The 27,779-nt window shown below is 42.4% G+C and overlaps 1 protein-coding gene across 1 annotated transcript in view; it reads right to left on the bottom strand.

Moving 5' to 3' along the window:
- The window catches only part of ABHD2 (abhydrolase domain containing 2, acylglycerol lipase), a 103,309-nt gene extending 76,265 nt beyond the window's left edge, over positions 1 to 27,044 (bottom strand). Inside the window, exons 1-3 of the mRNA XM_081289868.1 lie at positions 26,893 to 27,044; positions 3,487 to 3,586; positions 928 to 1,127 (exon numbers count right to left, since the gene is read on the bottom strand). Of these exons, the coding sequence (XP_081145994.1) occupies positions 928 to 1,121 (194 nt within the window). The 5' untranslated portion in view covers positions 1,122 to 1,127; positions 3,487 to 3,586; positions 26,893 to 27,044. The remainder of the gene's footprint in view (positions 1 to 927; positions 1,128 to 3,486; positions 3,587 to 26,892) is intronic.
- Positions 27,045 to 27,779: the final 735 nt, after the last annotated feature.

Here is a 27,779-nt window from a genome sequence, read left to right as displayed (position 1 = left end):
ACATTTCTGCAAGGAGCTGCAGTCCTGTGAGGCCCACAAGCAGAAAAGGATCAGCTGCAAGAGGCTGAGGAAAGCAGCAATTCTAAGAAAGGAGTCTGGAATTTAGATTGATGGGAAGGGCATGGCATGCCCCAGGCTTGAGGCTTGGCTCAGCCCAAAGAAAGGCACAGTTATCAGAAGACAGCTGCAGGGGAAAATTAATACTGCTATGTTAAAAACAGTATGTATGAGCTGGAAGGCAGTTGCCCTCAATTTTACAACTATGATTTCCTCTATCAGAAGCAGTGCCCACCTCTGCTACCTCCAAAGTTCAGATCTAGGCTTGTGCAGAGAAACCTGGCACACTGGGAATGAAGCCACTCCCTTTTAGGGCATTCTCTTAGCTAACCCTAGCCATATTTTTCAATATGGTGATGGAGAGTACCCAAATAAGCACAAAGGTCTATGCCTTTGTGCTTATCAGTTATTTGGGGTAAGGATGGTTTCCCTGTCCTGTGATTGGCAATAGGGTGTTTGCTAAAGAACTAGTCCAAGTTTTCCATATCTACCTAACAATTAACTACCATTCCTGCAAAGTCCTTGTCTTGGATAATGACACTACACTGGAGTACAGGAAATTTCCAGGCAACAAAAATCAGATTCTTTCTCCCACCCTCCAGTGTTTAAACACAAGACTGCTAACAAGACTATGGCTGTTTTAACACCAATGGGTCCATTTTTCCAGTGATGCCTTAAGGATATAATCTGAGAAGTCTTTTGTGTTCTATCCCCATTTGGTGCTGGGGATGGAACCCAGTACCCATGCATGTTAGGCAAGCCCTCTACCACCGAGCTATATCCATGGCCCAACAAGGTTCTTCTCTGAATATCACACAAAGCCAAAGAGATCAGCAGGTTGGGCACACAGAGGGCACACAGTCTACTCACTCTTTGGTCAGAAGAGGACAAGACTTGAGCAGAAAGCGTGAGAGCCCCGAGTCCTGGAAGTAGAGGTCAGGTGGGGCTGTGGGACTCTTCAAGTTCAAACAGCGGACAATCACGTACAGCACTGCAGCTACTGCAGCCAGCTTCACCCCGTCAAATACGGCGGGGAGCTCGGTGGTCTCCAGCATGGCATTCATTTTGACCTGGGGGATAGAGCACAGGTGTGAGGGTTAGAGCCTACCCCACCACAGGGGCATGTCCTACTGTGACACAACCCACAGGTGAGCCCAGCCTGCCCCATCAGTCCTATGATTTCCTCTATCAGAAGCAGTGCCCACCTCTGCTGCCTCCAAAATTCAGATTTCGGCTTGTGCAGAGAACACACAGGCCACAGCCCTAATCACACACACACAGTCCTGAGTATGAACAAACAGAGGAGGGTGTTCTATTCTTTCTTTAATCTCTTGAACATTTACAGGATAAGCAAATTGGAAAACACTGAGGATAGAGTTCTTTTTGAGAGTGGAAAAATAAGACTAGTCAGAAAGGCAAGAGAGGACTGGGGCGGGGGGGGGTGGTGTAGTGCTTTGATTTCTGTTAACAGGCCACCTTAAATCTCCCCATAGACTAATCTGTACCTGGAGCACCAGGTGTGCTTTCAGTGTTGTATTTACAGCCCTGGATGGAAACACAGAAAGGACTGCTGGTGCCAGCAGGTGTGGCTGTATTTACTGCCTGCTGACCCTACTTCTCTTTTTTCAAAGCAGGTAAAGATACAGAAACCTCAGTCTGACTTAGCCCTCTGCTCACGGAGGCCCTGGTGCGAGGTCTAGTTAATTCTCAGCCTGGGTCACAGGGGATCTTGGCTTTTGGGGGTTTTAGATAATGTGAAATGAAGCTCACCAATTATTTTTTCCTGCAGAAGGCACTGGTCTATTGCCACTAGTTCAAAATTAGGAAAAAAGATGGACCAGATTAAACTACTGGGTCAAAATATTAAATTGCAGTATTGAAAATATATACGCACATGTGATTTTTCCCAAGCTCTCCTAATATTTCATCTTTTGAGGTAGCTTTGCCTTATGTACAAAACACACCCCCCCCACACACACACCACCCATGTCAAATGCATAAGACCAAATATCAACAACACAACAAATGCAACAGCAACAAAAATCTAGTATTTTTCCTTGCTACTCAGCAGAGTAACATTATCAGTTGTTACCTCAAGGATTAGGGAAACCACAAGGGAACCAAAAAGAGAAAATGGTAACTCTCACAGCCCAGGTAGCTATGGCAACTACATCCCCCTGGAAGGGTTTCAAGTAGCCTCTGCTAAAAACAGTCATCTTGAGAACTCTGGTAGCCAACCATAGAGACAAAATAGACGGGCCAAAAAAAAAAAAAATCTCCAAAAATGTTTGGGGTATAACTGACTCAGCTCTCCTGAGACCTAAGGCAAGTCCAGAGAGGTCTTTTCTAAAATCAAGATGACTCTGGCAAATACAGAACCAAAAAACAGTGCAGACAACCTCTGGTGGAGTTTCTCAACTGAACAAAGAAAGGAAATCAAAGGGCACAGCTCCTTCACTAGCAGCCTTCAGGGCAAGAAAACAATGTTTTTAAACTTACCCTGTTCAAAATTTTGCATTAAGACTAGACCTCAGGATCTGCCTTTGGCCTGTGATGAGCAGTTTTCTTAAAACTTACTGCTGGTGATTTTTCTCCTCACTCCTGGAGGTAAGGGTGAGGGTAAGCTTTTCGTGTCCCCTGAAAGCTTTCTACAGACTCCTACAACAAAGATTCTTGACTTGAGGTCTGTTGGTTCCTAAAGAATTCTAGGGTTGGGGAATCCCTGAAATCATATGTGAAAGCTTATGCGAGTATGTGATTTTCTGGGGAGAGGGTTCAGAGCTCTCAGATTCTCAGCAAGGTCCACGGACTTAAAAAGTACACAGCACTGCACTAAAAGATGCTCAATGGGTTGAATCTGCAGCTCTCAGCCCTCACCTTGCTGGAGCTCTGCCATCTATGCTGGTCAGAACAATGCTCGACTAATATCCAAGATGAGGCAGTTTGTTAATATAGATTTTTAAGTCTAGTAAGTGGAAGCCCTAAAAATAAAACCTATCAGAAGTTGCAGTTTCTCTGCCTGGGTGCTGATAATATGGAACTGAAATGGAAGTCCTTCCTTATTGCCTTTGTTGGAGAGAACAGAGTAATGCAATGAATGGTTTTATCAGTCTCCTGGTTGATCTAAGTCAGTAATTCTTTTTTTTTTAAGGGGGGATAGAGAGAGAGAGAGAGAGAGAGAGAGAGAGAGAGAGAGAGAAAAAATATGAATCTTTTTATGTGGTGCTGAGAATCAAACCCAGGTCTCCGCTGTGGTAAGTGAGCGCTCTACCACTGAGCCACAATCCCAGCCCAAAGTTAATAATTCTCATTGAATAAAAAATAAATAAATAAAACAAATCCTTCCTCTTCCCCTTCTACTCACTGCTCACTAACACATGGGGGGGGGTGTAAATGACACACAAACAGAAGAGTCCTTGCAATACATACCTATATCACTTATTCTTCTCACTGTGAATATTAACTTTCCTCAACGAGTTGCACAGTTGGGCTGATCAGGTCAGATCTCTTGTTCAAATTAACCTGAAAGCTGAAAAGATTGGATGGTAAGGTTTTATTTATTTATTTTTTTATTGGTTGTTCTAAACATTACAAAGCTCTTGACATATCATATTTCATACATTAGATTCAAGTTGGTTATGAACTCCCAATTTTACCCCAAATACAGATTGCAGAATCACTTCGGTTACACATCCACATTTTTACATAATGCCCTATTAGTAACTGTTGTAAGGTTTTAAAGAATGAGAAACTATTTAATTGAAACACAATCAAGTCTAACTTTCTCTGCATTTAAAGTCTTTAGGAGAAAAGACAACTTCTTTAATTCACCTGCAGTGCCACACTCTTGGACACTTAGCCATTTTCACAAACCTGCTGGGGGAAGCCTGTGCTAATCCACCAAGAATAGACAGCTCTCTATGGCTGCTGGGACAAGTGATCTGCCGGGTCCTTATTGCCTTTGTTGGAGAGAAAGTGGCTAACGCAACTTCACACTGCTTTGACTCTTTATCTTACAACATGACCTTCAGCAATGCCTCAGAGAACAGGTGTCAACTCTGTGGTCAATGATATAATGTGATCAGGACAGCACAGTCAGTTGACTCATTCCTTCTCAGACATGTCACAGTGAAAGGAAAAACGTGAGCTAAGAAAAGTAAAAGGGTGCAGATGGGCTCAAAAACAAGGTAGTAGAAACAGAGCTCAAAGTATTGGTGAGGGAGCTGTAGCAATGGCCAGGTCTGTGACTGGACAGGGGTCCCCAAGGCTGGCTGCAAAGTGGCACTAGAAGGTTCCAGTGCTTATCCAGAGATGGAGGGCCAGAGCCCCAAGTCCCCTGTGAGAATGTGCTAAAAGATCTATAGATTACAAAGCATCAGAGGAAGCCAAAACAAGAACATGGGGAAACAGACCATGTTTAAGTGGTGCAATCTATGCAGCAAGCTCTGCTCTTCATGCTTCATGTACATTAACTCATTTAATCCTTCCCATCTACCTCTGAGGTACATGCTACCTTTGACAGATGAGGAAATGAGGCCTAGAAAGTTTATGTAACTTCCCCAAGGTAAGTGACACAGCAGGTAAAGAGAAAAGCCAGGATTCATCTCTGGCCCCAGAGACCTTCTCTTAACCACCATTCTATGCTACTTGAAAGCAGTAAAGATAGAGAAAGAGAAACAAGCAAAAAAACTAATTGTACAGGCACAAATGAGACACCAGAGGCTTGCCCAGAGTCACAGCTGTTAAGAGTTGAGTTGAGATTCAAACTCCATTGTTTTTTTCTGACTCCAAAATGATTGAAGAAGAAAATAAGAGCCAGTTGAAGGAGAGACTCAATTAAACTTCACAGTGGACCTGCTTAACTTCAAATCTTTATGATCTCTTCACATCCTGAGACAAATTAGCCACCGAGGACAAGCTGTGGTGAGGTGGAACTGCAGAGTTGCAGCCTCATCATAGGCATCTGACCCACCAAGCTCAGCTGCCAGCTGAAAAATAAGGTTGCAGACTCAAGAGCCTATATGGGCAGCCCATGGGTTGGTGGTGCATCTGCCTGGCATTTTTTTTTTTTTTTATTGTTGGTCATTCAAAACATTACAAAGTTCTTAATATATCATATTTTACAATTTGATTCAAGTGGGTTATGAACTCCCATTTTTACCCCGTATACCGATTGCTGTATCACATCAGTTACACTTCCATTGATTTACATATTGCCATTCTAGTGACTGATGTATTCTGCTGTCTATCCTATTCTCTACTATCCCCCTTCCCCTCCCCTCCCCTCCCCTCCCCTTTTCTCTCTCTACCCCCTCTACTGTAAATCATTTCTTCACTTGTATTATTTTTCTCTTACCCCTCCTTTCCTCTTATATGTAATTGTGTATAACCCTGAGGCTCACCTTCCAATTCCATGCGATTTCCCTTCTCTCTCCCTTTCCCTCCCACCTATCATCCCTGTTTAATGTTAATCTTCTTCTCAAGCTCTTCGTCCCTACCCTGTCCTTGGTTACTCCCCTTATATCAAAGAAGTCATTTGGCATTTGTTTTTTAAGGATTGGCTAGCTTCGCTTAGCATAATCTGCTCTAATGCCATCCATTTCCCTCCAAATTCTATGATTTTGTCATTTCTTAATGCAGAGTAATACTCCATTGTGTATAAATGCCACATTTTTTTTATCCATTCATCTATTGAAGGGCATCTAGGTTGGTTCCACAATCTTGCTATCGTGAATTGTGCTGCTATGAACATCGATGTAGCAGTGTCCCTGTAGCATGCTCTTATTAGGTCTTTAGGGAATAGACCGAGAAGAGGAATAGCTGGGTCAAATGGTGGTTCCATTCCCAGCTTTCCAAGAAATCTCCATACTGCTTTCCAAATTGGCTGCACCAATTTGCAGTCCCACCAACAATGAACAAGTGTACCCTTTTCCCCGCATCCTCGCCAGCACTTGTTGTTGTTGGACTTCATAATGGCTGCCAATCTTACTGGAGTGAGATGGTATCTTAGGGTGGTTTTGATTTGCATTTCTCTGACTGCTAGAGATGGTGAGCATTTTTTCATGTACTTGTTAATTGATTGTATGTCCTCCTCTGAGAAGTGTCTGTTCAGGTCCTTGGCCCATTTGTTGATTGGGTTGTTTGTTATCTTATTATCTAATTTTTTGAGTTCTTTGTATACTCTGGATAATAGGGCTCTATCTGAAGTGTGTGGAGTAAAGATTTGTTCCCAGGATGTAGGCTCCCTGTTTATCTCTCTTATTGTTTCTTTTGCTGAGAAAAAACTTTTTAGTTTGAGTAAGTCCCATTTGTTGATTCTAGTTGTTAACTCTTGCACTATGGGTGTCCTATTGAGGAATTTGGAGCCCGACCCCACAGTATGTAGATCATAGCCAACTTTTTCTTCTATCAGACGCCGTGTCTCTGATTTAATATCGAGCTCCTTAATCCATTTTGAGTTAACTTTTGTGCATGGTGAGGGAAAGGGATTCAGTTTCATTTTCATGCAAATGGATTTCCAGTTTTCCCAGCACCATTTGTTGAAGATGCTATCCTTCCTCCATTGCATGCTTTTAGCCCCTTTATCAAATATAAGATAGTTGTAGTTTTGTGGATTGGTTACTGTGTCCTCTATTCTGTACCATTGGTCCACCCGCCTGTTTTGGTACCAGTACCATGCTGTTTTTGTTACTATTGCTCTGTAGTATAGTTTGAAGTCTGGTATCGCTATACCGCCTGATTCACACTTCCTGCTTAGCATTGTTTTTGCTATTCTGGGTCTTTTATTATTCCATATGAATTTTTCATGATTGTTTTATCTATTTCCACAAGAAATGCTGTTGGGATTTGATGGCCAGAGCAATTAGACAGACGAAAGAAATTAAAGGCATAAAAATAGGAAAAGAAGAACTTAAATTATCACTATTTGCAGATGATATGATTCTATACCTAACAGACCCAAAAGGGTCTACAAAGAAACTATTAGAGCTAATAAATGAATTCAGCAAAGTGGCAGGATATAAAATCAACACGCATAAATCAAATGCATTCTTGTATATCAGCGACAAATCCTCTGAAACAGAAATGAGGACAACTACTCCATTCACAATATCCCCCCCCAAAATAAAATACTTGGGAATTAACCTAACAAAAGAGGTGAAAGACCTATACAATACAGAGCTCTGCCTGGCATTTTTAAACTGAATTTATTAGTTGCCAAGTTATAAACATCAGGAAATTTCAGATAAAAATCTAGACTTCTGGCTACTTAAAAAAAAAAGAGAGAGAAAATCTGACAATATGAGCCAGCATTTTCAAAAAGCAACAGTGAATAGGGCCGAGTGGTAGCTGCCCCCTTCAACAAGACAAGCTGTCTCCAGGTCCTCAATACCGACCCCACCTCTCCTGTTATTCTCAATATTGACGCCAGGCCCATTTTAACCATTTCTGGTTCCTGAATGGTCCCAGAATATGTGAACCTCGGAGAAAACTAAAGTCATTTCTAGCCCTGGATGAGTGTCAAAACTTATAGGTAGCAAAGTATAATACCTTTTGATTGATATTTATTGAAGTCTATTTGCATCTTTAACTCTTTCAATAAACTATTAGAAAGGGTTTCAATGAAACATCCTTTCTGACTAGATATGCATAGAGAATGACTTGGAAATGTGGCAGGCTTCTGACTGCTTCCCAAGATGTAAGTCTCTCCTTCATCCTTAGTAGCAGAACCTAGCACTGCACCTTCCTGAGAAATGACATACCCCAGCCTCCCTTGCAGCTTAGTGAGTTCAGGTGACTAAATTCTGGTCCATTCTGGAAGGACTGGTCTGATTTCTGGGAAGGCTCCTTAAAGATAGGAAGATAACATTCTGTCCTTCTTCCTTCCTGTCTCCTTGGAATGCAAAGAGTATGGCTGTAATTCTAACAGCCATCTTAGGCCATGAAGTGACTTTAACATCACTCCATTAAGAGGACAGTGGATTAGAAAAACTGATGTCTGGGTCCCTGATGATTTAGTGGAGCCACCATATCAGACCTAGACTGCCTGCCTCAGGAGATCTTTTATATGAGAGAACAGTTTAACACCACTGTTAGGTCTGTATGCTTTAACTCTGCAATTTCCAATGACACATAAGGAAATACTATATACCTAAATCTTCAAGATGCTAGAATTGCTAGTTAAGAATATTGAAAATTTTTCTCTATTTTCCAAAATTCACAATGACTTAAAATTATTTTTGTTATTAGAAAAAAAGCTTTTAGGGCTGGGAATGGGGATGTAGCTGGTGTTTACTATGCATGAGATCCTGCAATGTGCTTATCAATCCCCAGCATATTAAAAAAAAAAAAAAGCTTTAAAATGCAACAAAATTTAAGTAAAATTTTAAAGCAAGGAAAATACATGTCAACATATGCAAGAATATGTATGTGACCCAGCTTAGATGGTCTCTGAGCTTTCTGACAGTCAGTGGGAGAAGGGAAACCCAGTCAATCTAATGGTTTCCCAAGATGAAGAGAGCTAATATAGATGCTCCTACTCCAAGACACATAACACAAATTCAATGGAAACAGGGCTTTTCTGGCACAGAATTATTTTTTTGAAAAATCTGTGGGACTTTATATAAAAGGACCTTGAGTGATGTGATAGACAGTGTCCTCCTACAACCTTTTTTTTTTTAAAAAAAAAAAAGCAAATGCAGCGGAGAATTAATTTCGGCAACCCTTGAAAAATGCCAAGGTTTAAAAATTCAATTCAGGGCTGGGATTGTGGCTCAGCGGTAGAGCGCTCACCTAGCATGGGCGGGGCCCGGGTTCAAGCCTCAGTACCACATAAAAATAAAGGTATTGTGTTAAAAAAAAAAAAGGAAGAAAATTTTTTTAAAAATTCAATTCAATTTGGGGAAGGCAATCCAATGAGCAATTTATGGTTATTGTGATCCAAATATGCAGCCTTGATCCAAGACCTGAGCTGAGGAACAGATCTGTTCTTCCACCTGTCCTTAGGGCCTCTTCCCTTGAATCTCAGTGGGCTTAAGTTCCTGGCCACCTACTGTGTGCCTAGCATTCTGCAGGACTACAATTAAGTAGAGTTCGCATTTTAACTGGGGAGAAATTAAATTTATGTTAAGAATGTATGTACTTTAGAAACTTGGAGTTGAGAATAATTAGTCCAGGAAAAAATTAAGCAGTAAAGGACTTATGGATCTAGAACTGGGCCTTGGTGTATGAAATGTAGGACTGAGAAGTGTGTATATGAGCCTGTGTGTGTGTGTGTGTGTGTGTGTGTGTGTGTGTGTGTATGTGTGTACAATGCATTTCTACTATTTATCTAGGTATCAAAAGAGGAATTAACAGGCAATTTTAAAACAGAACTCATCACATTCATTTTAATTTACCTTGCATTTTATTTTATGGTGTGGTTTCCAAGACTGACCTGCCACTAAATATAAATATTCTGAATTTGTTCTAGAGGTTATAACAAACTCAAATTTTACTGTATTATATTTCACTCCCTTTTTTCTAGGTAGGTGAAATTTACCTAGAAAATGAAATGAACATGCAGCAGCTTACATAGGGAAAAAAAAAGTCCCAGAAGGGCAGGAGGGCTGGGTGTGTGAGGATGGAAAGGAAATGTGCTCCCAGTCCACAGTGTCTCCATCTCTGTGGTGGGCTGGGCTTCCTGTGTATCTGTATCAATCTCTCCCTGGCCCCACCTCCACCCCAGTATAAGTGGGATGTAGGTGCTATAGGTGATAGTTAACTCCATCTGAAGTCTATATATTAACAAAGGAACCCAAGGTGCTGCCAAGTGCCCAACAACTAGTCATTAAAGGAGCTTTTAGTACTGTCCTTTGTCTCTAACACACACTTGACTGGTATTTCCATCTCTGGGAAAGGCCAGGACTGTACCTCCCATGCTTCTCACTGCTCTCCAGAGGCCAAGGGCATCATTTTAAGATGGAGGCACAGGGACAGGAGACGCAGTTTCTTCACTGTGCTCAGAGAAACACCAGTTTGGAGGTTCTGAGACCTGGGTCCTAGTGCTGCTTTGTCCCTTCATGCCTGGTGACCTTCAACAAGTCACTTAACTTTTCAGACCCTAAAGACCTCATCTTCAAAATGAGAAGACTGGATTTGGAAATAGACAATGCCAGAGATTCTCTTTCAGTTCAAAATGCCTGAGATTCTGGGGACAGAACTACAGTCCTCAGCTAAAGAGGCAAAAATTATTTCTGTACTTTGTACTTTCCCCATGATTTGCAGTCTACTTCTTTTAGACCATATAAAATAAAATTCATAAGAATGAACAACCCTCAGGGCCTCTGCTCTGTCTTCAAATAAATTGAACAATTATATATTTTAGGCTATGTTCTTTCTGCCAATAATTCTATCATATTAATTCAATAAGTGCCTCAAAATATTAGCTATTACCATCGCCAATACTGAATTCTCCTCCATTTTGCTCAGTAAACTATCTCATCTGACAGAAATTACAATAAAAGATACGCTTTCCTGACCAGAACAAAAGTCTAGCTGACTGACTTCTCTGACTTCCTCCACAAAGTTTAAAATTAATCCCAAGACATACTCTTCTTGATTCTTCTGAAGAGGAGCCATGTTAGATCTAATAAATCACTGGAAAAGCTAGGCATGGTGTTGTGTGCCAACTACTCTGGAGGCTGAGGCAGGAGGATGGCAAGTTTGAGGCCCACCTAGGCAATTTAGAGAGACCTTGTCTCAAAATAAAAATAAAAAGGACCGGCAATGTAGCTCAGTGGTAGAGTGCTTGACTAGCATGTCCAAGGCCCCGTGTTCCAGCCCCAGTACTGGAAAAAAAAAAATCACTGGATAATAAATGGTGATCCTTAAGTCTCCTAATAGTTTCAAGCTATGCTGTTCCTCTTTCTCTGCTAAAAGGGGTTCTTGAAATGCACACATGGACCGCCCTCCTCCCAACACACACACACACACACACACACACACACACACACACACCCCTTCTCTCTCCTTCCCATGAAAAGGATGCCCCCTCACCTGCATCTCCTCCTGCAGGTAAATCCCCTCTTACCTGGCCTGGCTGCCCTTCTCCAGACCTTCACATAAACCCCTAGGGTCAGCACTAGAGATTTGGCTAGCTTCATTCCTCAAAACTGCCCTGCGAGGGTGAGGAGGACAACGGAAGACCCCAACACTGGCATAAAAACATGATCTGCTTCCATCCCACATTATTCTTTTTGGTGGCCAAAAATGCCTCAACACTAATGTAGGCAACAGGATACCTCTGAGGAAAAAACAGACAGGAAAAGGGCCAGCTTCTCCCTTTTATCTGCAATTTAACCAAAGAAGTCAGAGCTGTCATGGAAAAACAAAAGCCATGCCACAGGAGGTAGGCAAAAGAACAGAAGAATTCTAGGAGAAAGCCCAGCACCCCTCCCAAGACATATCTTTGAGCCCTTGAAGTTACTCACTGCTGTGGCATTGGAGAGCCTCAAAGGGACTGCCAGTCTGGAGATACGGCTTCCTCTACCGAGAGCTCTGCACCTCCTGATGACCTGGGCCCTGTTCCCACTTCCAGTGAGGTTTAATGTCACTGGGGAGGTGAGCACTAGAGCCAGCAGCTCACAGAACCACCTCTTAAAACATCTATGTTGGTCTAGGCCTGTATGTCGTCCACAGAGTTCTGTGGGTAAGAGTGTTCAGAGTGCTCAGTACTCTGGGTTTTGAAAGATCCTCCCTCCCACCACCACCAACTCCAAATGGTAGAAAAATTCTGACAACATAAGACCAACGCTATTTTCAAGAAATGTCAAGAGACATTTGTTTACTTATTTTTGCAGTGCTGGGGATCAAACCCAGGGTCTCATGCACGCTAGGCAAGTGCTTTACCATTGAGTTATATCCCCAGTCCTTTTTATTTTTTAGTTTGAGACAGGGTCTCACTAAACTGCAATCCTCCTGCCTCAGCCTCTAGAATAGCTGGGATTATAGGTGTGAACCATCGCACCCAGCTGACACATTAATTTTTGAGCACTAGGCAGTGAATACCCAGCTGCTTTCCTTCAACACGGCCAACTCCTAAGATCACCTAGGAGGTGGGAGCTGTCCCTGTGCACTGGCATAGAAGGCTGAAAGCAACAGAATGGAGAAGCGCCCCCCTCCCATCTCATCCCACTTCTCTTACAAATCAGGTGCTATGAGGGGAAGGGATTGTCCAAAGTTAATACAATTTGGTAACAGAGAAGCAGAGGAACTGACAATTAAATACACCTATGTTAATGTTGCTTTATGTTTCGTTCAAAATTAAGACCTTGAAATTGCCTTTTTGTGTAAACTCACTCAGGTGATAACAGCTTTACTTAACCATGTTCTTCCACAAAGTCATAAGGTCACACATAATCAACCTGCTGACATTTCAGAAAACAGCCTACAAGTTCCTAGTGAAAAAAAAGTTAACCAGAGCAAGAAAATGTGAACTTCATATTGAAATGTCAGAAATGGCTACTAACCTAGGAGTTTTCACAAAAGAAACTCACTAAACTAAAAATATCTGAAGCCTGAGTCACCAGTTCAACATGCACATTTAATTGAGCACTTTACATGCCCTTACTAAAGTACAGCAGCAAAGCGGGCCTCTCCCACTCCCAAAGAAACCTCAGGAAAGAGTAGTATCTTCTAAAAATGAACAAGGAAGGTGCTTAGGAAATCTCAACCAGAACTGGTTCTCTGTCCCTGAGAAACCAATCCACCCTAAGAAAAAACAAAGAAACAAAAAAGAACATAAGCAGGTATATACTCTGAGAGTCTAGATTTTTCTAAGAGGACACACACCTTAACAGAGAAATTCAACAGCTCTAAACATTGTTAAAAACAAAAACAAAACCAAAAAAAACCTATACTATAATTGAATTCTGCAACATCAGAAGCAAAATCTCAGGTTAACAGAACCCAGTGAACTCAAGAATCTAGTTTACTGGAATTTTAAAAGACCTGGATACAACCAAAGAGAAGCTCATCTCCAGACTTATTGCACAAAAGAAACCTCCAGGACATGTCCAAGGAACAGCCCAGATCCTCGGGTCTTCTGTGTCTGCAAAGGAGCTTCCAGAAAGAGGAAACAGGGAATGGGTAGGAGGGCAGGTCTCTGTGCCTGGCACAGCACTTGATTGAAGGACCACTCACTCCCAGGACCTCAGTAAGGCAGGCAAAGAAAGTTTCCCTCAGATCTTAATAACTACAGTTAATGGGAAAATAAAAATTAGCAGTTCCCATTCCTGAGCATTCTGGTTTCCCAGGCCCCCAGTGTCAGAGCACCACAGAATTTGGCTAACACAAATGCTTTTAGGCCTCTAATGGACACATGTACACTCGCAGCCCATTATAATGCAGATGATCATTCACTAAACCATGGCCTTCACCTCAGCAAGGGAGAGACCTATTCTGTCCACTCCCCCAGGCCTGGCAGGCCTGAGCTCACTCTCTCACCTCCCTCTCTTCCCTCTCCCAGCTCAGTGGCTGTCTGGTGAATTCTGCCAGTTGTGAGAGCAATAGCTCCCCTCCCTCAGGAATGGACCACCAGGGCCTTCAACACAAGGCTAGACAATAGGAAAAGTCTAGTCTCCTCGTCCTTCCAAGACTGAGGGGATGTTTTAGGGGCAAGAGTATACAGTGTGCATGGCATTTTAGGCATGCTTTACTTATTTCTGGTTTATAAATACTTCGGACGCTTTGAGTAGAAACAGGATCTCCTGCCAGTTTAGAGCTGCAGGCTTGGAGGTCACATGGATTCCACTGTGACCAAGTCTTAGAAAACAAATGCTTACCAGAAAAGGCAGATAAATGTGGAGGACTGATTTGTGCTCAGGTCTTTGGGCTAAAAATGAAGGAAAGGGTGGGAGAGCCATCCATCTGATGCTCATCAAGCCGGCACTAACGCTGGGCCTTCGGGGAGTCCTTATCTAGCCTCTGCTATCACTCCTACTGATGCTGAGAGCTGAAAGAGTCTCAACTCCAATTTTAGGTCACAGACCAAGTAGAAAGACCCAGAAGTGTTAGATTCTGGAGGTCAGAGGAAGGAGGGGATCCCACTTATGTCTCTGCATTACTTGCTTCCAACGACATCTAGAATTATTCTCTCCTTGAGCACACTGTGCTCTGTAGCTCTGGGAGGGTTACTTGCCCTCTCTGGGGATTTTGAAGCTTAGCCTAAGACCCCACGTGGTATAACTGGAAAACATAAGCTTTAGAAAGAAAGGACCTAGGTTTGAATCCTGGTTCTGCCAAGTTATCTTGGGAGTCATCTAAACTTTATGAAATTTTACGTTTTCTTCTAAAAAATGGGAGAGAGGAAGTTCCATTACAGATTACTGATGGAAAGTTGGTGAAATTCTGTGCATTAAAAAATGTTTTGGTTTGTAAAATGTTTTGAACTCTTCAGAGGAAAGCTGCCTTAGTAAATATTTTAAGATTAGAAAAAAATGTTAGTTTTAAAGCAACTGCTAGAGAATTTGAATACATGAAGAGGATGGGAATTGGTCTCCAGGCAGTCTGGAGCTTGGCTTCATCAGCTCCCTGCACTGAGGATACTGAACAGTCTAGAAAAATAAAAATTCAAGAGGAAGCTCTTCAGGTTGGTATATTTTAGGGTTTGCACTAAATGGGTTGCTTTTCCATTTAAAGAAGCAAGTAAAGAGACAGAAATCCACACCCTTAAACGTTCCTGTCTCTCCACCCGTCCAATACAAACACTCCACTGTTGTTCTGGGCCTCACTCCCTCCTGCCTCCCACTCAGGAAACAAATGTCCTCAGCCTTCTTTAAAGCCTGAGGGCAAGTCCCACTGCCACCCTAGCCTACCAGCAGCCTTCGTCCTTTGGTTTTTTCCAAACTTCGACTATAATAGGCAGGCTGTGCTCCAAGCCCAGTTCTGCTCTGCCTCCAGGAAGAAAGATGCTATACAGAGCGGGCACACCACAGAAAGCAGATGCTCAGCCACTCTGCCCCTGTCCCATCCTGGGAGCTTCCTCTCTGGACTTTCCCAGTGTACACATATTGTTGCCTCATTGGGAGGTGATTGAGTGGTCATCGAGGAAGTTGGTTTCATCAGAACAGGGCAAATGCTTCTTTAAAACTGGAATACAAAATGTTGCCATTAACCAAAAATTAACTCACCTGCATAAATTGGCAGCACCTTCATAGAGAAAGCAGTGGTTTGCAAGTGAAAAGGACCCAGGAGAAAAGTGTCAACACCACTGATGGAGATGTTTAGCAAACTACACCCTTCCCCTCTGATATTCTACCTTGCTCCCCACAGGTTCAAAGGCACTCCCTGCATTCTAACTTTGGTGTGGGCTATAAAAGTATAATACATAGTCTCCCTAACATAGGGTGGCACACACCTGTAATCCCAGTGGCTCAGGAGGCTGAGGCAGAAGGATCATGAGTTCAGAGTTAACCTCAGTAACTTAGTGAGTCCCTAAGCAACTCAGTGAGACCCTGTCTCTAAATAAAATACAAAAAAGGGCTGGGGAATGTGTCTCAGTGGTTGAGTGCCCCTGGGTTCAATCCCCGGTACCAAAAAAAAAAAAAAAAAAAAAAAAAAAAAAAAAAAAGAAAACTAAATCCTGAAGAACCAACTACAAATACTAGAGAAATTCAGGCTACAAGGTTCAGGCCTCTATGAGTTAACTGCCACATCACTGTGCACTGACAGAACAGCAGAATGTGACCCACTGTCCAGCAGTCTTTGGAGATTTTAAAGAATGATCTTGAAGTTCAGGCACATAACTTTCCATCCAAAATGAAAAATTTCCATTTTCTATCATTCAGAAGAGCTATCGTCCAAAGCCATATTGCTTCCACCCCTTTCCTTTTGTCTAAGGAATCCTACTACCAGGCTGAAAGTTATAAATCTACTTCAGAAACTGCTGTCTCACAAAGAAAGGGGGAAAAAAACAAGAAAGAAAGAAAGCAACAGGAAGGAAAGGTCCCAAAAGAGAAGAGAGACAGAAACCTACCCGTTGGTTATTGGCATTCAGATAAATATTAAATACTATTAGAAGACCCATGATTTTGGCTAATCAGTCCAAACATCTAACAAAATTGCCTAGGGTATTTCCCAACTGACATGAGTTTATTTGGTCCATAAATTATAAATTTGAATAGCATTAATCCTAAGTAAACCTAGACCAAGATACTATGAATTATAAAAAATAGGGTTCCTTTTTAGCATCCAAGGAAAATAGAAAAATCTTTTGTCAAATGTCTGTGGTATTCAAATTTTGTCAAATTTGTGGAAAGATAGTCAATTGGTGTCACAAAGACTCATGCTTTATTGAGAGGTTTCCTCTGGTGTGCCCTGATGGCAAGGTAGGGAGGCTCCTACAGGGGGCACACAATCTGGCCCACACTGCAGCTATACTACATACTAGTTATGTGACTGGGCAAGTTCCTTAACGGTGGCACCTCTCTTTCCTTACCCATTAAGTGGGGATAATAAAACCTTCCTTGAAGAGTCATTGTGAGGCACAAATAAGGTAGAGTAGGTCAAGTACCCTACACCAGAGCATCCTGCTATTACAATAAAAATTAAAAACACAAACATGATGTGAATCTGGCAGTGGCAGTGCTTGCCAAGGAAGGCAGAGGGGCTTGCTCCAGCCACCAAGGATGGAGGATCCCAATCCAGAGCCAGATATCTGGATAGTCTGGTCTCTATCCTGCCTCTGAGTAGACACTACCAGCCCCAACTTAACCATCTTCTACAGACAACAGTTGGACCATGCATGCACATATTCCTTGCCCCATTGCAGACCATCAGCTGCTTTCAGCACCCCAAGTTCAGGGATCAATGACTTCCCTGGGGTCCAATATTGCTCTCTGACTCTGACATCATTATCTTTAACTTGCCAAATCTTTAAATAAAGGGCAAAACTAAAAGATACTAAAATGTCCAAATTATGTAGTCCTACAATTTATCAAGTGTTTGGATTTTAAAGCACTACCTCACTTACTCCTCAGACATGTCACAAAATGAATTTGTGTTGACAGTGGAGACCAAGTACATAATTTACTACTTAACAAAGTACATCCTCAGACATTACCTCATTTGGTGCTCACAACAGCCTTGTGACTTATTATGAATGTAAACAAGGAAACTGAGGCTAGAGGCACTCTCTGTGCCAGAGCCTGAATAAACTTCTTCAAATATAGAGGGGAAGGTACCTATCCATGAGAGGGCTTTTGGAGAGCTGGATGGATCCTACCACTCAGCCCTCTCACCAGAAGCTCTGTCAGGCTTCTTCCCACCAGTGAGATATAAGAAAATTTAGACTCCTCTTAGAAGCTCCCTGGTGACAGAATCAAGATGTCTCTTGCAATTTCTGTGCAACGTCTAGTTTGCTATGTCGAGTCAATAATAATCACTGATGGATGATATTCATTATAGACCGAGGGAAAGGGACTGTTTTCTAAATTGGAAAAAAACATCCCTGGCTATAATCTACTGGGCATGTTCCATCATCTCACTATTTAGAAGGATACGTTTTTCGATGTCATTGACAAGAATGAGTGAGCACTTTATTTACATGATTAGAAAAGAGGAAGAAACTGCAGCCAGGGAATTTGGAATCTGAGAAGCTAAAGTTTACAGTGTGAATACAGTGCTGGCCACACAGGGAGCTTAGTGTGTATTCAGGGAAAGACTCCTAGTGTGGCCAATGGTAGGTACAAGGTATCCAGGCCCCAGGGAAGACCTTGAGAGCAGAGGCCCAGCATATCCAGCAGAGAAAGGGCTCTGTAAATCTTTGCTGAACAAATGAAAATAATGAGCACTGCCCAGCTCTGAGGACTCTAGAGCAATCACATCATACTAGGAATACTGTGGTTTCCTCAACTAAAAGAGGGAGCAGAATAACATGTGCAATATGCTACTAGTTATATAAAAAAAGAAAGAAAAAGGATATGATGCAAACATACATTTGCCGGGCTATGCATGAAATATCCCCCCCACCCAAAAAATATATATAAGGTACTAGTGATGTTGATTGCTTCTGGGGAGAAAGGTTTTGCCCTCCTTACCATGATGTATCTGTTGAATTTTATGTCATGTGAATGTTTTACCTGTTCAAAAGTAAATAAGTCTCTCTACAGGACAAAATACTCGGTTTTTCCAATAAATTACTGGTGGCAAGGGGAGAAAAGCAAAGGAAGGGGACCTGTAGTTTAAAAAGAGACATAAATAAGTGGATCCAATCACAGGGTATGATTCTTATTTGAATCTGATTCAAAAACATTAAACTTATGAAGATAAGCAACATTTTTAGACAACTGGAAATTTGAACAGTGATTTAAATACTGGATGTTAAAGGAATTATTGTTAATTTTTAAAATATAATAACAAATGTTTCATTAAAAAGCGTAATCTTTAAGAGATTTCATGGAAATATTTATACATGAAACTGTATGATGTTTGGGATCGACTGTAAAATAAATATGGGTTGAGGGATGTGGCTAAGAGAATAGAAGAAACTCATCTGGTCGTGAATTGACTATAGTTAAAGCTGGTGATGGGTAAAGGGAACACGGGGGCTCACTGTTTAATTCAGCCTTTTTCTGTATGACTTTAAAATTCTTACAATAAGCCAGGTGTGTGGTGCATGCCTGTAATCCCAGAGGCTCAGGATGCTGAGGAAGGAGGATCGCAAGTTCAAAGCCAGCATCAACAATGTAGGGAAGCCTTAAGCAACTTAGCAACCCTCTGTTTCAAAAACAAAAACCAAAAAACAGTGGGGAGGGATGTGGCTCAGTGGTTAAGTGTCCCTAGGTTCTATCCCTGGAACCCACCCCCCCAAAAAATTCTCATAATAAAAAGCTAATAAATGAATAGATGATTATTTAACAATAGGATAAATAGACTTGGTAGCCACTGAGTTCCGAGCTCCGAATGTTTGGCTGCAGTCAAGCCACCATAGTCCCTGAGCTATGAGTCACTTGTGGCAAATAAGTTTGGGCAACTGTCAACTACTATCATTCTTAATAACTGTTTAGGTCATACAAATATCAATAAGAGAACTTTACTATTCTCTTCAAAAATAAATAACTGAAAAATAACTGAAGAAATTACTTTGGGGAGGGTTCCCTTTCATTGGTATGAACAATAAACGCTGCTTGCATGTATACATAGGAGTGATAACTAGCATCTGTTCTCTCGTAAAGCATCTTCCCCAAACCTATACAAGTTCTCCAAATCACTTTACCACTTTCAAGATCTGAGCAAACAAGATTTCACTAAGACAAAAACCAAATGATGTCAACTAACTCTTCATTTCAATTCAACTCATATTTCCACACTGTTCAACACATGGAAAGGAACCATACATGATGCAAATAAGACTGGAAACCTCACAGAGCTTAGATTCCTGCACTGGGATCTTTCAAATTTAGGTATCAAATGGCCCCTGCTAAGGGGAAAAACTAATCTTGTCAAAAATGCATGATTAAATTACATTGTATTTGATTCTTAGATTTAAATTGAATTATTTTCATCTAATTATTATTTATCACATTATTTCTTAAACTGTATGAGCCTAAAACTAAAACTTCTTTTAGCACATTTATAATTAAGGAGACCAAAGCACATTCACAAATAAACAACTAAAATGACCCAAGCAGTAAAATTCAGATGAAATATATTAATGCAACAAGACTGACACCATTTTTCAGGTCTGAAATGCCTGCCACCATCATCCAGTGTCAGTGTGGTCCCACCTGCTCCTGGGCAGGTCCTATGAGAGTCTACACTAAACCTGACACAGGTGTGATGACTATTCTCATGCTACCTTTCTCAGCTGGGACAGCTGCCATGGCCTTCATCCCCACAGTGCTGAGAGCTATCATTTGGCTTCACTGGATGCTACTGCCTCTTTTCTTTACTAAACCCATCTCTGTATTTTTCTCTATACTGAGGCTGACCTGGCTCCAACTCATCAGAAATTCATTTATAATCAGGGGGCACTGAAGCTATGAGGGTGGACTGATATAATTAGATATTCTAATTTTCTAGGATAGGCCTTGAAAATATGTCCAACTATCATTAACATGAAACCCAAAAAACCAAGTGTTCTTCACTTAATGGTAACTCTAGGAACCTCAAGAACACATCCTGGAGCCAGGTGCAGTGGCACAAGCCTGTAATCCCAGTGACTTGGGAGGCTGAGGCAGGAGGATCGAAAAGTTTGAGACCAGCCTCAGCAACTTAGTGAGACCATGTCTCAAAAATAAAAATGGGCTGGGTATAGCTCAGTTGGTAGAGTGCTTGCCTCATATGCACAAGGCCCTGGGGATGTGGCTCAGTGGTTAAGCACTGCTGGGTTCAATCCCTGGTACCAAAACAAAACAAAACAAAACAAAACAAAAAAACACCATATCCTGGACCCAGTTTGGAAATTCTTAGCACAAGGTGAGTGTGCTACAGGAAGACAGCATCATGCCAGGGACCTGAATGAGAAATCACTCTTAATTCTAAGAAAGAATTTGAGCCATCACCTGACATGCTAAATCATGAGTTTAATTGGTTTAAGCTCACTTCAAAAGAACCAACATGTAAACATGGCCGAAGGGCCTTACTTAAATCCAGGGAGTCTCTGAGATCCCTCCTCAGCCTCCTCCTTAAGAACTACATGACACTTTACACATGAACAATCAGGACAATTTCCAATGTTAGCTCGTATCAATACAACATGCTATAACTGCATATCAACATTGTAGGGTCTGCACCACCCAGAGTTCGAGACACAAAACCCCACCCTGTGATGCTGCTGGTGGGTTAGCTGGATTCAATGAGTGGGCTGACTTCCTAACAAGACACTAGCAGGCATTAAGGAAACTGAGAAACTAGAACTGCTCCTACAATAGAATATTCTACTTCAGGCCTTCCCAAATGTCACAGTTTAATGACCATTAACTCAATCTTTTTATCAATCTATTTGTGCTCTTTATCCTAAGATATTGACCTCAGGACATTTTTTGGCAGGGGTGTGGGGGATGGTTACTGGTGATTTAACCCAGGGGTACTTCATAACTGAGCTACATCCCCAGCCCTTTTTTATTTTTTATTTTGAGACAAGGCCTCACCTAAGTTGCTGAGTCTGGTCTTCAATTTGTGATCCTCCTCTCTCAGCCTCCTGAGTTGCTGGGATTACACACATGTACCATGTGCCCAGTTAGGGCCTTTGTATTGCTGTATTTGAAAAAAAAAAAAAATTGACAATCCTCTGTTGAACTTCCTGATTTTTGTTCTTCACTGCCTGTGACTAAAGTAAATGTAAATATGTAAAATAAAAAATACATAGAGGGCTGGGGTTGTGGCTCAGCAGTAGAGCGCTCACCTAGCACATGTGAGGTCCAGGGTTGGTCTTCAGCACCAAATAAAAATAAATAAAATAAAGGTATTGTGTTCAACTGCAACTAAAAAAGAAATATTAAAAATAAAGTGCATAGATAGATAAAAGCTTTAAAAAGTTGCTCTATCTCTTTTATCCAGGCAAGATTAGAAAATACTTAACTGATAACACTACTCCCTCTCCTCACACTACACAACACAGTGTCTGAAGGATAACGTGGTCACCAACAATGAGCAAAGACCAAGAAATAAAGCCTCTAGATTAGCCTGGCTGACTAACATCTTGACCATTCAATTTCAAGGTGACTCTAAATCAGACTTGGAGGTAAATAAAAGCAGGATGAAGGTTAAGGCACTTTCAAAGAAAAGAGAAAACGAACACCCACAGGCAAAATCTGGGAACCACAGAAAACCCTATTTAAATCAGCGTGGTTATTTAAAACAAACATAACTATAGAAAATTCAAATATGAAGAACCTGAAAACTCTCTTGTAGAATCAATGTCAGTGAAAGCTTTTGCTAGCAAGGCTAGTTTGGGTAAGACCTTGGCAGTGGTCAAGTGATTTGGAGATCTTTGGAAATATCTCCAAGGATGGCAACAAAAATCAGATACAAGTTTAGGAAAGATGCTTCACAGAGGAACAGGTGCAACAGCTGGTAATTTAACGGGGTACTTAATAACACTCCCCAAACAGGAAGTCCGGTGATGAAGGGCAAGGTTCCTCTCTGATACTCAAAGGTGAGGACAAACACTGTGGATGCTGCAGTGCAGGATAAAGGGTCAGACACAACAGAGATGCTGGACATGTGCATTAGGGAAGCCAAGAGACTTCTCTGGAGACCAGAGAGAAAAACAGCAAACTTTCCCTGGCAATTCCAGTACATTCTGCCCAGAGATCAAGGTGGAGGGCTCAAGGTCTAATGCATTGCTCATTCTCCAGCGCCCCTGCTCTCCCCTCACAGGGTAACATTGCAGAGAAACTTTCTACCTCACTCAGCCTCTTCTCAGGTTTAGGCTATGGAACATAGAGAAGAAAAATATTTGTCCCCAACTCACCACACAATGCTTTAAAATCTCCATATGAAGCTGCAGCCAAAATAAGACTGGTTTCTCAACATCCTCAGAAGCAGAAAACAAGATATCGCAAATAAACAGCCTTCATTAAAAAAGGCGACGTGGAAGCTCTTTTCATATAGCCAAGAAATATTGAGTGAATAAAAGCAGGGATCTAAATAGTATGCATATAGTGCACCACCACTTGCCTAAAAAGGATGGGGTGCACAGAACATTCACGGTGAACTTGCACTAGATATATAAAATATATTAGATGTGCATGGACTACCTCTGGAGGATGAAGAAATTAGTAACATCGGTTGCCTCTGAAGAGAGAAACCAGGTGGCAGGGATCGGAGTGGACCGAGACATATTTACTACACAAATTTTTGTGCCTTTCAAATATTTTCTTTCCTCACATACCTATTTTGAATTAAAAACATTAAAAATAGTTTTAAATTTAAAATAAAATCAATTTAAGAACAAAATAGTCTTTTTGCAACAAAGCAAATACTGCTGTTAATCTGGTTAATTGTGTTCCTGGCACACAGCAGATGCTCAACTTGTTGAACTTAATGAACTGCCACTTGAAAACAAAAGAAAATCAGAAACCTGGCAAACCCAAGGCCATCTACTTAACTACTCAAAAGAACAGAGAATGGGTCCAAGTGTAACAGCAGGGCTCCTCATCTGTCCACAGCAGCCATTTTATAAACAGAAAAGATTTAATACCCAAACCAAGACAACAAAAACTCACATGCACAGATGCACAAATGATCCTTAAGGGAAATAATATCAGCATCTACAGACTATTAATATAGAAATGGGGGCTTAGAATGTGGCTCAGTGGTAGAGTGCTTGTCCAGCATGCATGAGGCCTTAGGTTGGATCCCTAGCACCACCAGAAAACAAACAAAGAACAACGACGACAACAACAAAATGAAAGCACAGAGGTTAAAAATGGCCTTAATCATGCACTGATCAAAAAATGCTGGACCATGAAAAGCTGCTGTAAAATTCTAACAACAAACCACATCAAGAGATTCTGTACTTCCAGTGCTCTGTTCCTGGGGACAGTTCAGCCCAACATGAAACAGGAATGCTAGAACACCTCATGTCCCATGTCATCTACATCCTTAAACTCGTCAAGGAAGGTTAAAAATCCACTATCCAATAAAATCAGAATATTGTAAGCAGAAATTCTGCCACAAGGAATTCCATTATATTGGAAGTGTCTCTGTTGCCAGGGCTTTTCACACAGTAGGATTTTAGGCCAAAAACTAAGACAGACTCTTCCTGTCTTCCATAGGAAATTGTGCTGTGTTCTGGGCAGGAAGGATCTCTGGCAAGGGTGGTGGGAACCCACTGTAGGGTATGTGGGCCTGCCAGAGATCAATAAGAGAAAGGTAATAGTGAATGAAGCAAGGAAAATGGTGAACAAGAAGCCCTTCCACTACAATGTGCTGAGGAAAGAGCAAGATAGAAAGAAATGAAATGGCCAAGTGCTAGATTACCAAAGCTCCAGAGAAATAACACAAAAGAAAGTGCTAATCAATGGACAGTGGTTGTATTGGGTTCAGTTGAGAAAACAGGTCAAAACAGAGAAGAGAAAAAAAATTAAAAAACAACTTGACAGTGGGCTGGGTTGTGGCTCAGTTGGCAGAGCACTCGCCTAGCATGTGAGAGGCAATGGGTTCGATCCTCAGCACCACATAAAGTAAAATAAAGACATTTGTCCCCCTAAAACTAAAAAATAAATATTAAAAAAAAACCCAAGGTGATAGACATCTTTCCATTAAAAAGAAATGAGCTGGTAAACTGAGGGTACCCATTTGTCAAAATCATGAAGAACACAGAGGGGAAAGAAAATGAAAGTAAAAAGGGCTGAAACAAGAGGGAAAAGACCACAGATTCAATTTGCCCTCTGGTTAATTTCAAGTCCTTGAAAAGAACAGGAAAAATGCAGATAAATCAGTGAACAAGCTACATTACCAGCAAGAATCCATCTCATACTTCTGTCTCTGCCAGGTCATGCCGGTACTGCTGCTGCTCCCCCTACTCAAATGACTAAGGAACTTGCTTAAATGCATTTGACACTCGATCCCTGAACTTCCGAAAAGCACTTAATACAGTGGTTCATGAAATCTTAATCTAGAAATGTTCAGCCATTTATAATCAAGCTGCATCATACCGACAGTAAGAGAGGAAGGTTGAACAGAGGGACTCTATACGTGAAAGGACTCCATGGAGATTGGCATCATTAGGGACTTTGCCACTTTGACAGATTCCCTCCCACCCCCTTAAAGATAAAAAAGACTTGGCATCTAAGAAGAGTGTAATTACAAGAGAGAAACTGAATTATCTGAGTCAATGAAAGAAAAACACGTAAGATAAAAATGCAATGGTACTTGGAAATCCCTGCACATGACTATGATAAAATGAAATTTGGAATATGTTTAAAAAATAAGTGGTGGGGTGGGTTGGAATTAGCTCCTGATAGAAAATATTGGGTGGTAGATACGAAGAAAAATTGTACAAAGGGACATCAAAACATTCTATTTAGCAAATCTATAGAAGCTACTGTGTGCCAGGCACTGTTCTAAATGCATCCAATATAAATCATGCACTTCTTAAAACAATCTTCTAACCTAAACATTATTTTCTTGTGTCATAAGTGAGGAGACAGGCATAGAGAGGTTAAGGAACTTACCCCAAGTCACACAGCTACTAAGAGGCAAAGCTAAGATTCAAACCCAGGCACTCAGCCACCAGGTCTGTGCTCCTAATCTCCCTGGTCTCCCCTAGAACTTGAGAATGAAAGAACTAGGCTAGGAATGAAATGCAAGTCATGCACTGGCTAGATCTTAGGTATATAAATCAGCCCTTAGTCATGGCTCTCTGATGACCAGCCAGCCTGGTGATTGCCACAGGTCTCAGTTTCCTCATCAGCACATTGAGGAGACCGAATTAGATGAGCTCCATCAAGTTCATGCTGGTAATCAGCAGTATGTAGACTAGTGTGTTTTTTGCTTGTCTATTCAACCAAATTCATTCTCAAGCAGGCAGCAAGTTTTATAAGATTGTTCCTCTGCCTCCTGACCTTCAGATGATTATGTCCTCTCTATTCAGGCAAATGACAGAAGGTAGTAAAGGAGCAAAATAAATGGTTTCTCTTTTAGACTCTGCTTAATATGGTTATAACCAAATGGTCCATGAAAAGCTCTGGGCACAGATCATATTAACTCTGCTAGACTGCAATCTCAGGTCCTCTCCTAAGCCTGTTCTGGAAGCTGCCTCTGGATTTGGTTACTGGAATGCAAGTGAAACTGACGTTTGGAGGTGGAACAATCAAGAGAGAGGAATTAGAAAGACTAAATCCATAATAGTTCAAATTAAGGAATTTCATTGTAAAGAAGTAAACCATTTGGTTATTTATATTTTGGTAAATCTTTTCATATAATCCATTCTGTTTGCTTATACCAACTCTCAAGAGCTGAAACCTCAAAATTCATTATGGGTAAATTCAACACCCACTTTGAACCTACTGGTCCCCCATAAGTATCCTCAATCTAGGCATTAAATGTCAGCCATAGTGCATCTGTGGATGGAGAGAGTCCTTACAGATGGATCATGCAATGCTCCCTTGGGAGTCCTTCCTAAGCATCCCTAACAGGTGGCTGTCATCCGGCCTCGGCCTGGACACTTCCAAGGTCGAGGCGCTGGTTGCCTGGTCTGGCAGGCTGCCTCCAGCGCTGCTGGACAGCTCTCGTTATGGGGAAAACCCATTAAGCGCCTAGAACAGAGACCCGCATGGGGCCGAGCTCCATAAGTACACCTCCAAGTGGGTCAAAAACTGCCTCTCTAGAACTTGAACCCTTTGGTACTGGGTGCGCCCCCAGATCACCCAAATGCAGAGTCCCCCTCGAATATCGTCGGCTGTAAACAGGACCCTCAATCCTTTCCTTCCAGGTTTGGATCCTGGACCTTCTTTATCAAGTGTGGACCGGCAAATACCTCTCCAGACCTCTCAGGCCCCAAAAGTGCGCATCGATGGGACGGCAGCCAGGAGGCCGCGGTCGGAGTTGTCTCCAGCCTCGGTTCTCCGAGCAGGAGGGGACAAAGGACCTTCCGGAAGGCGTATCCCTCCGTGGTCCTGGCTGTCTCCGCCACTGGGCGAGCCGACCCTGGGGACCCCCCTCAATGCCAGATGGCGGGACCCCGGAGGCGCCAGGTGACAAGACCGCGAGGATCCCTAAGGATCCGGGGCGCGCAGGCTGCGGTACTAAGGGCCGAGCCACGCTGGTAACCGCGAGGCCCGGGATGTTGGCGCGACGGCACCAGGGCGCGATCCTGGCTCCGCGGAGCTCGCTAGGTTAAGGCTTTACCTGCGTGACGTTGACTACAGTGGCCCCGCTGGTCCCCAGTCCGGCTCCCGCAGCTCCGCCGCTGCCAGTTGCGCTCATGGAAACGCAGCCGGAACCCCTGGCCAGTGCAGCTCCCGCCGCTACCGGCCCCGCCCAAGCAACTGCCGCCACGCCCCTGACTACCGCCTCTGCCACGCCCCCAGCTACAGGAGCCCGCCTATTCATTGGGTAGATCAACTGTTACTCTGCTTGCCTAACGCAGCCATTGCACCTGATTGGCAGCCCATTGGTTAGTAGAGCTGCTTCTCAGAATGGAGGCGGGGGTCCTTATTGGAGAGCTCTTTAACTATTGGTTACTTTTGACGTCTTTGGCCCGTGGGCCAAGACGCTATTGGATAAGGCCCGCCCGGAGGGGGCTTGGAAAAGGGCGCTCAAGCTACGAGATGGGTGGTGTTTGATGTTGATTAGGGTGGGGTGAAGAGAGGGGGCGATTGTGACCGCAAGCTGGTTTGGGAGGCTGGGTAAGGTCAGGTGTCATCTGAGGATGGGCGGAGAAAGGTCGGCTGGTAGCTAAGCTACAGGGTTCTGGTGGGCCCAAGCAGACCCACTGAAGCACCTGTAGCCAGCCCAGAACACAGGGGTCGACATTTGGGATAATAACGCAAGAGAGAGGAGAGAAAGTAATGAGTCGCCCAGCCAGAAGGACATGAAAGGATGTGGAGGCAGAGACCTCTGGGGAAAGGGGATGGGGACAGGAATCTGAGGGGCCAGATGGACTCAGTTATCCTTTTAGATTTTAACCAGCCCCTTGCCAGTAGGAGGCCTCCTGGAAGAATGTAGCCTTTAAGGTCAGACCTAGAATTGGAGATGTGGGCTTGGGCAAAGTCACTTGTTTTCTCCCTGATTCC

Source organism: Spermophilus citellus (genome assembly GCF_964194105.1).
Source record: "Spermophilus citellus genome assembly, chromosome: 4".
In the NCBI taxonomy this organism is placed as follows: Eukaryota; Metazoa; Chordata; class Mammalia; order Rodentia; family Sciuridae; genus Spermophilus; species Spermophilus citellus.
This window is presented reverse-complemented; position numbering and strand designations above follow the sequence as displayed.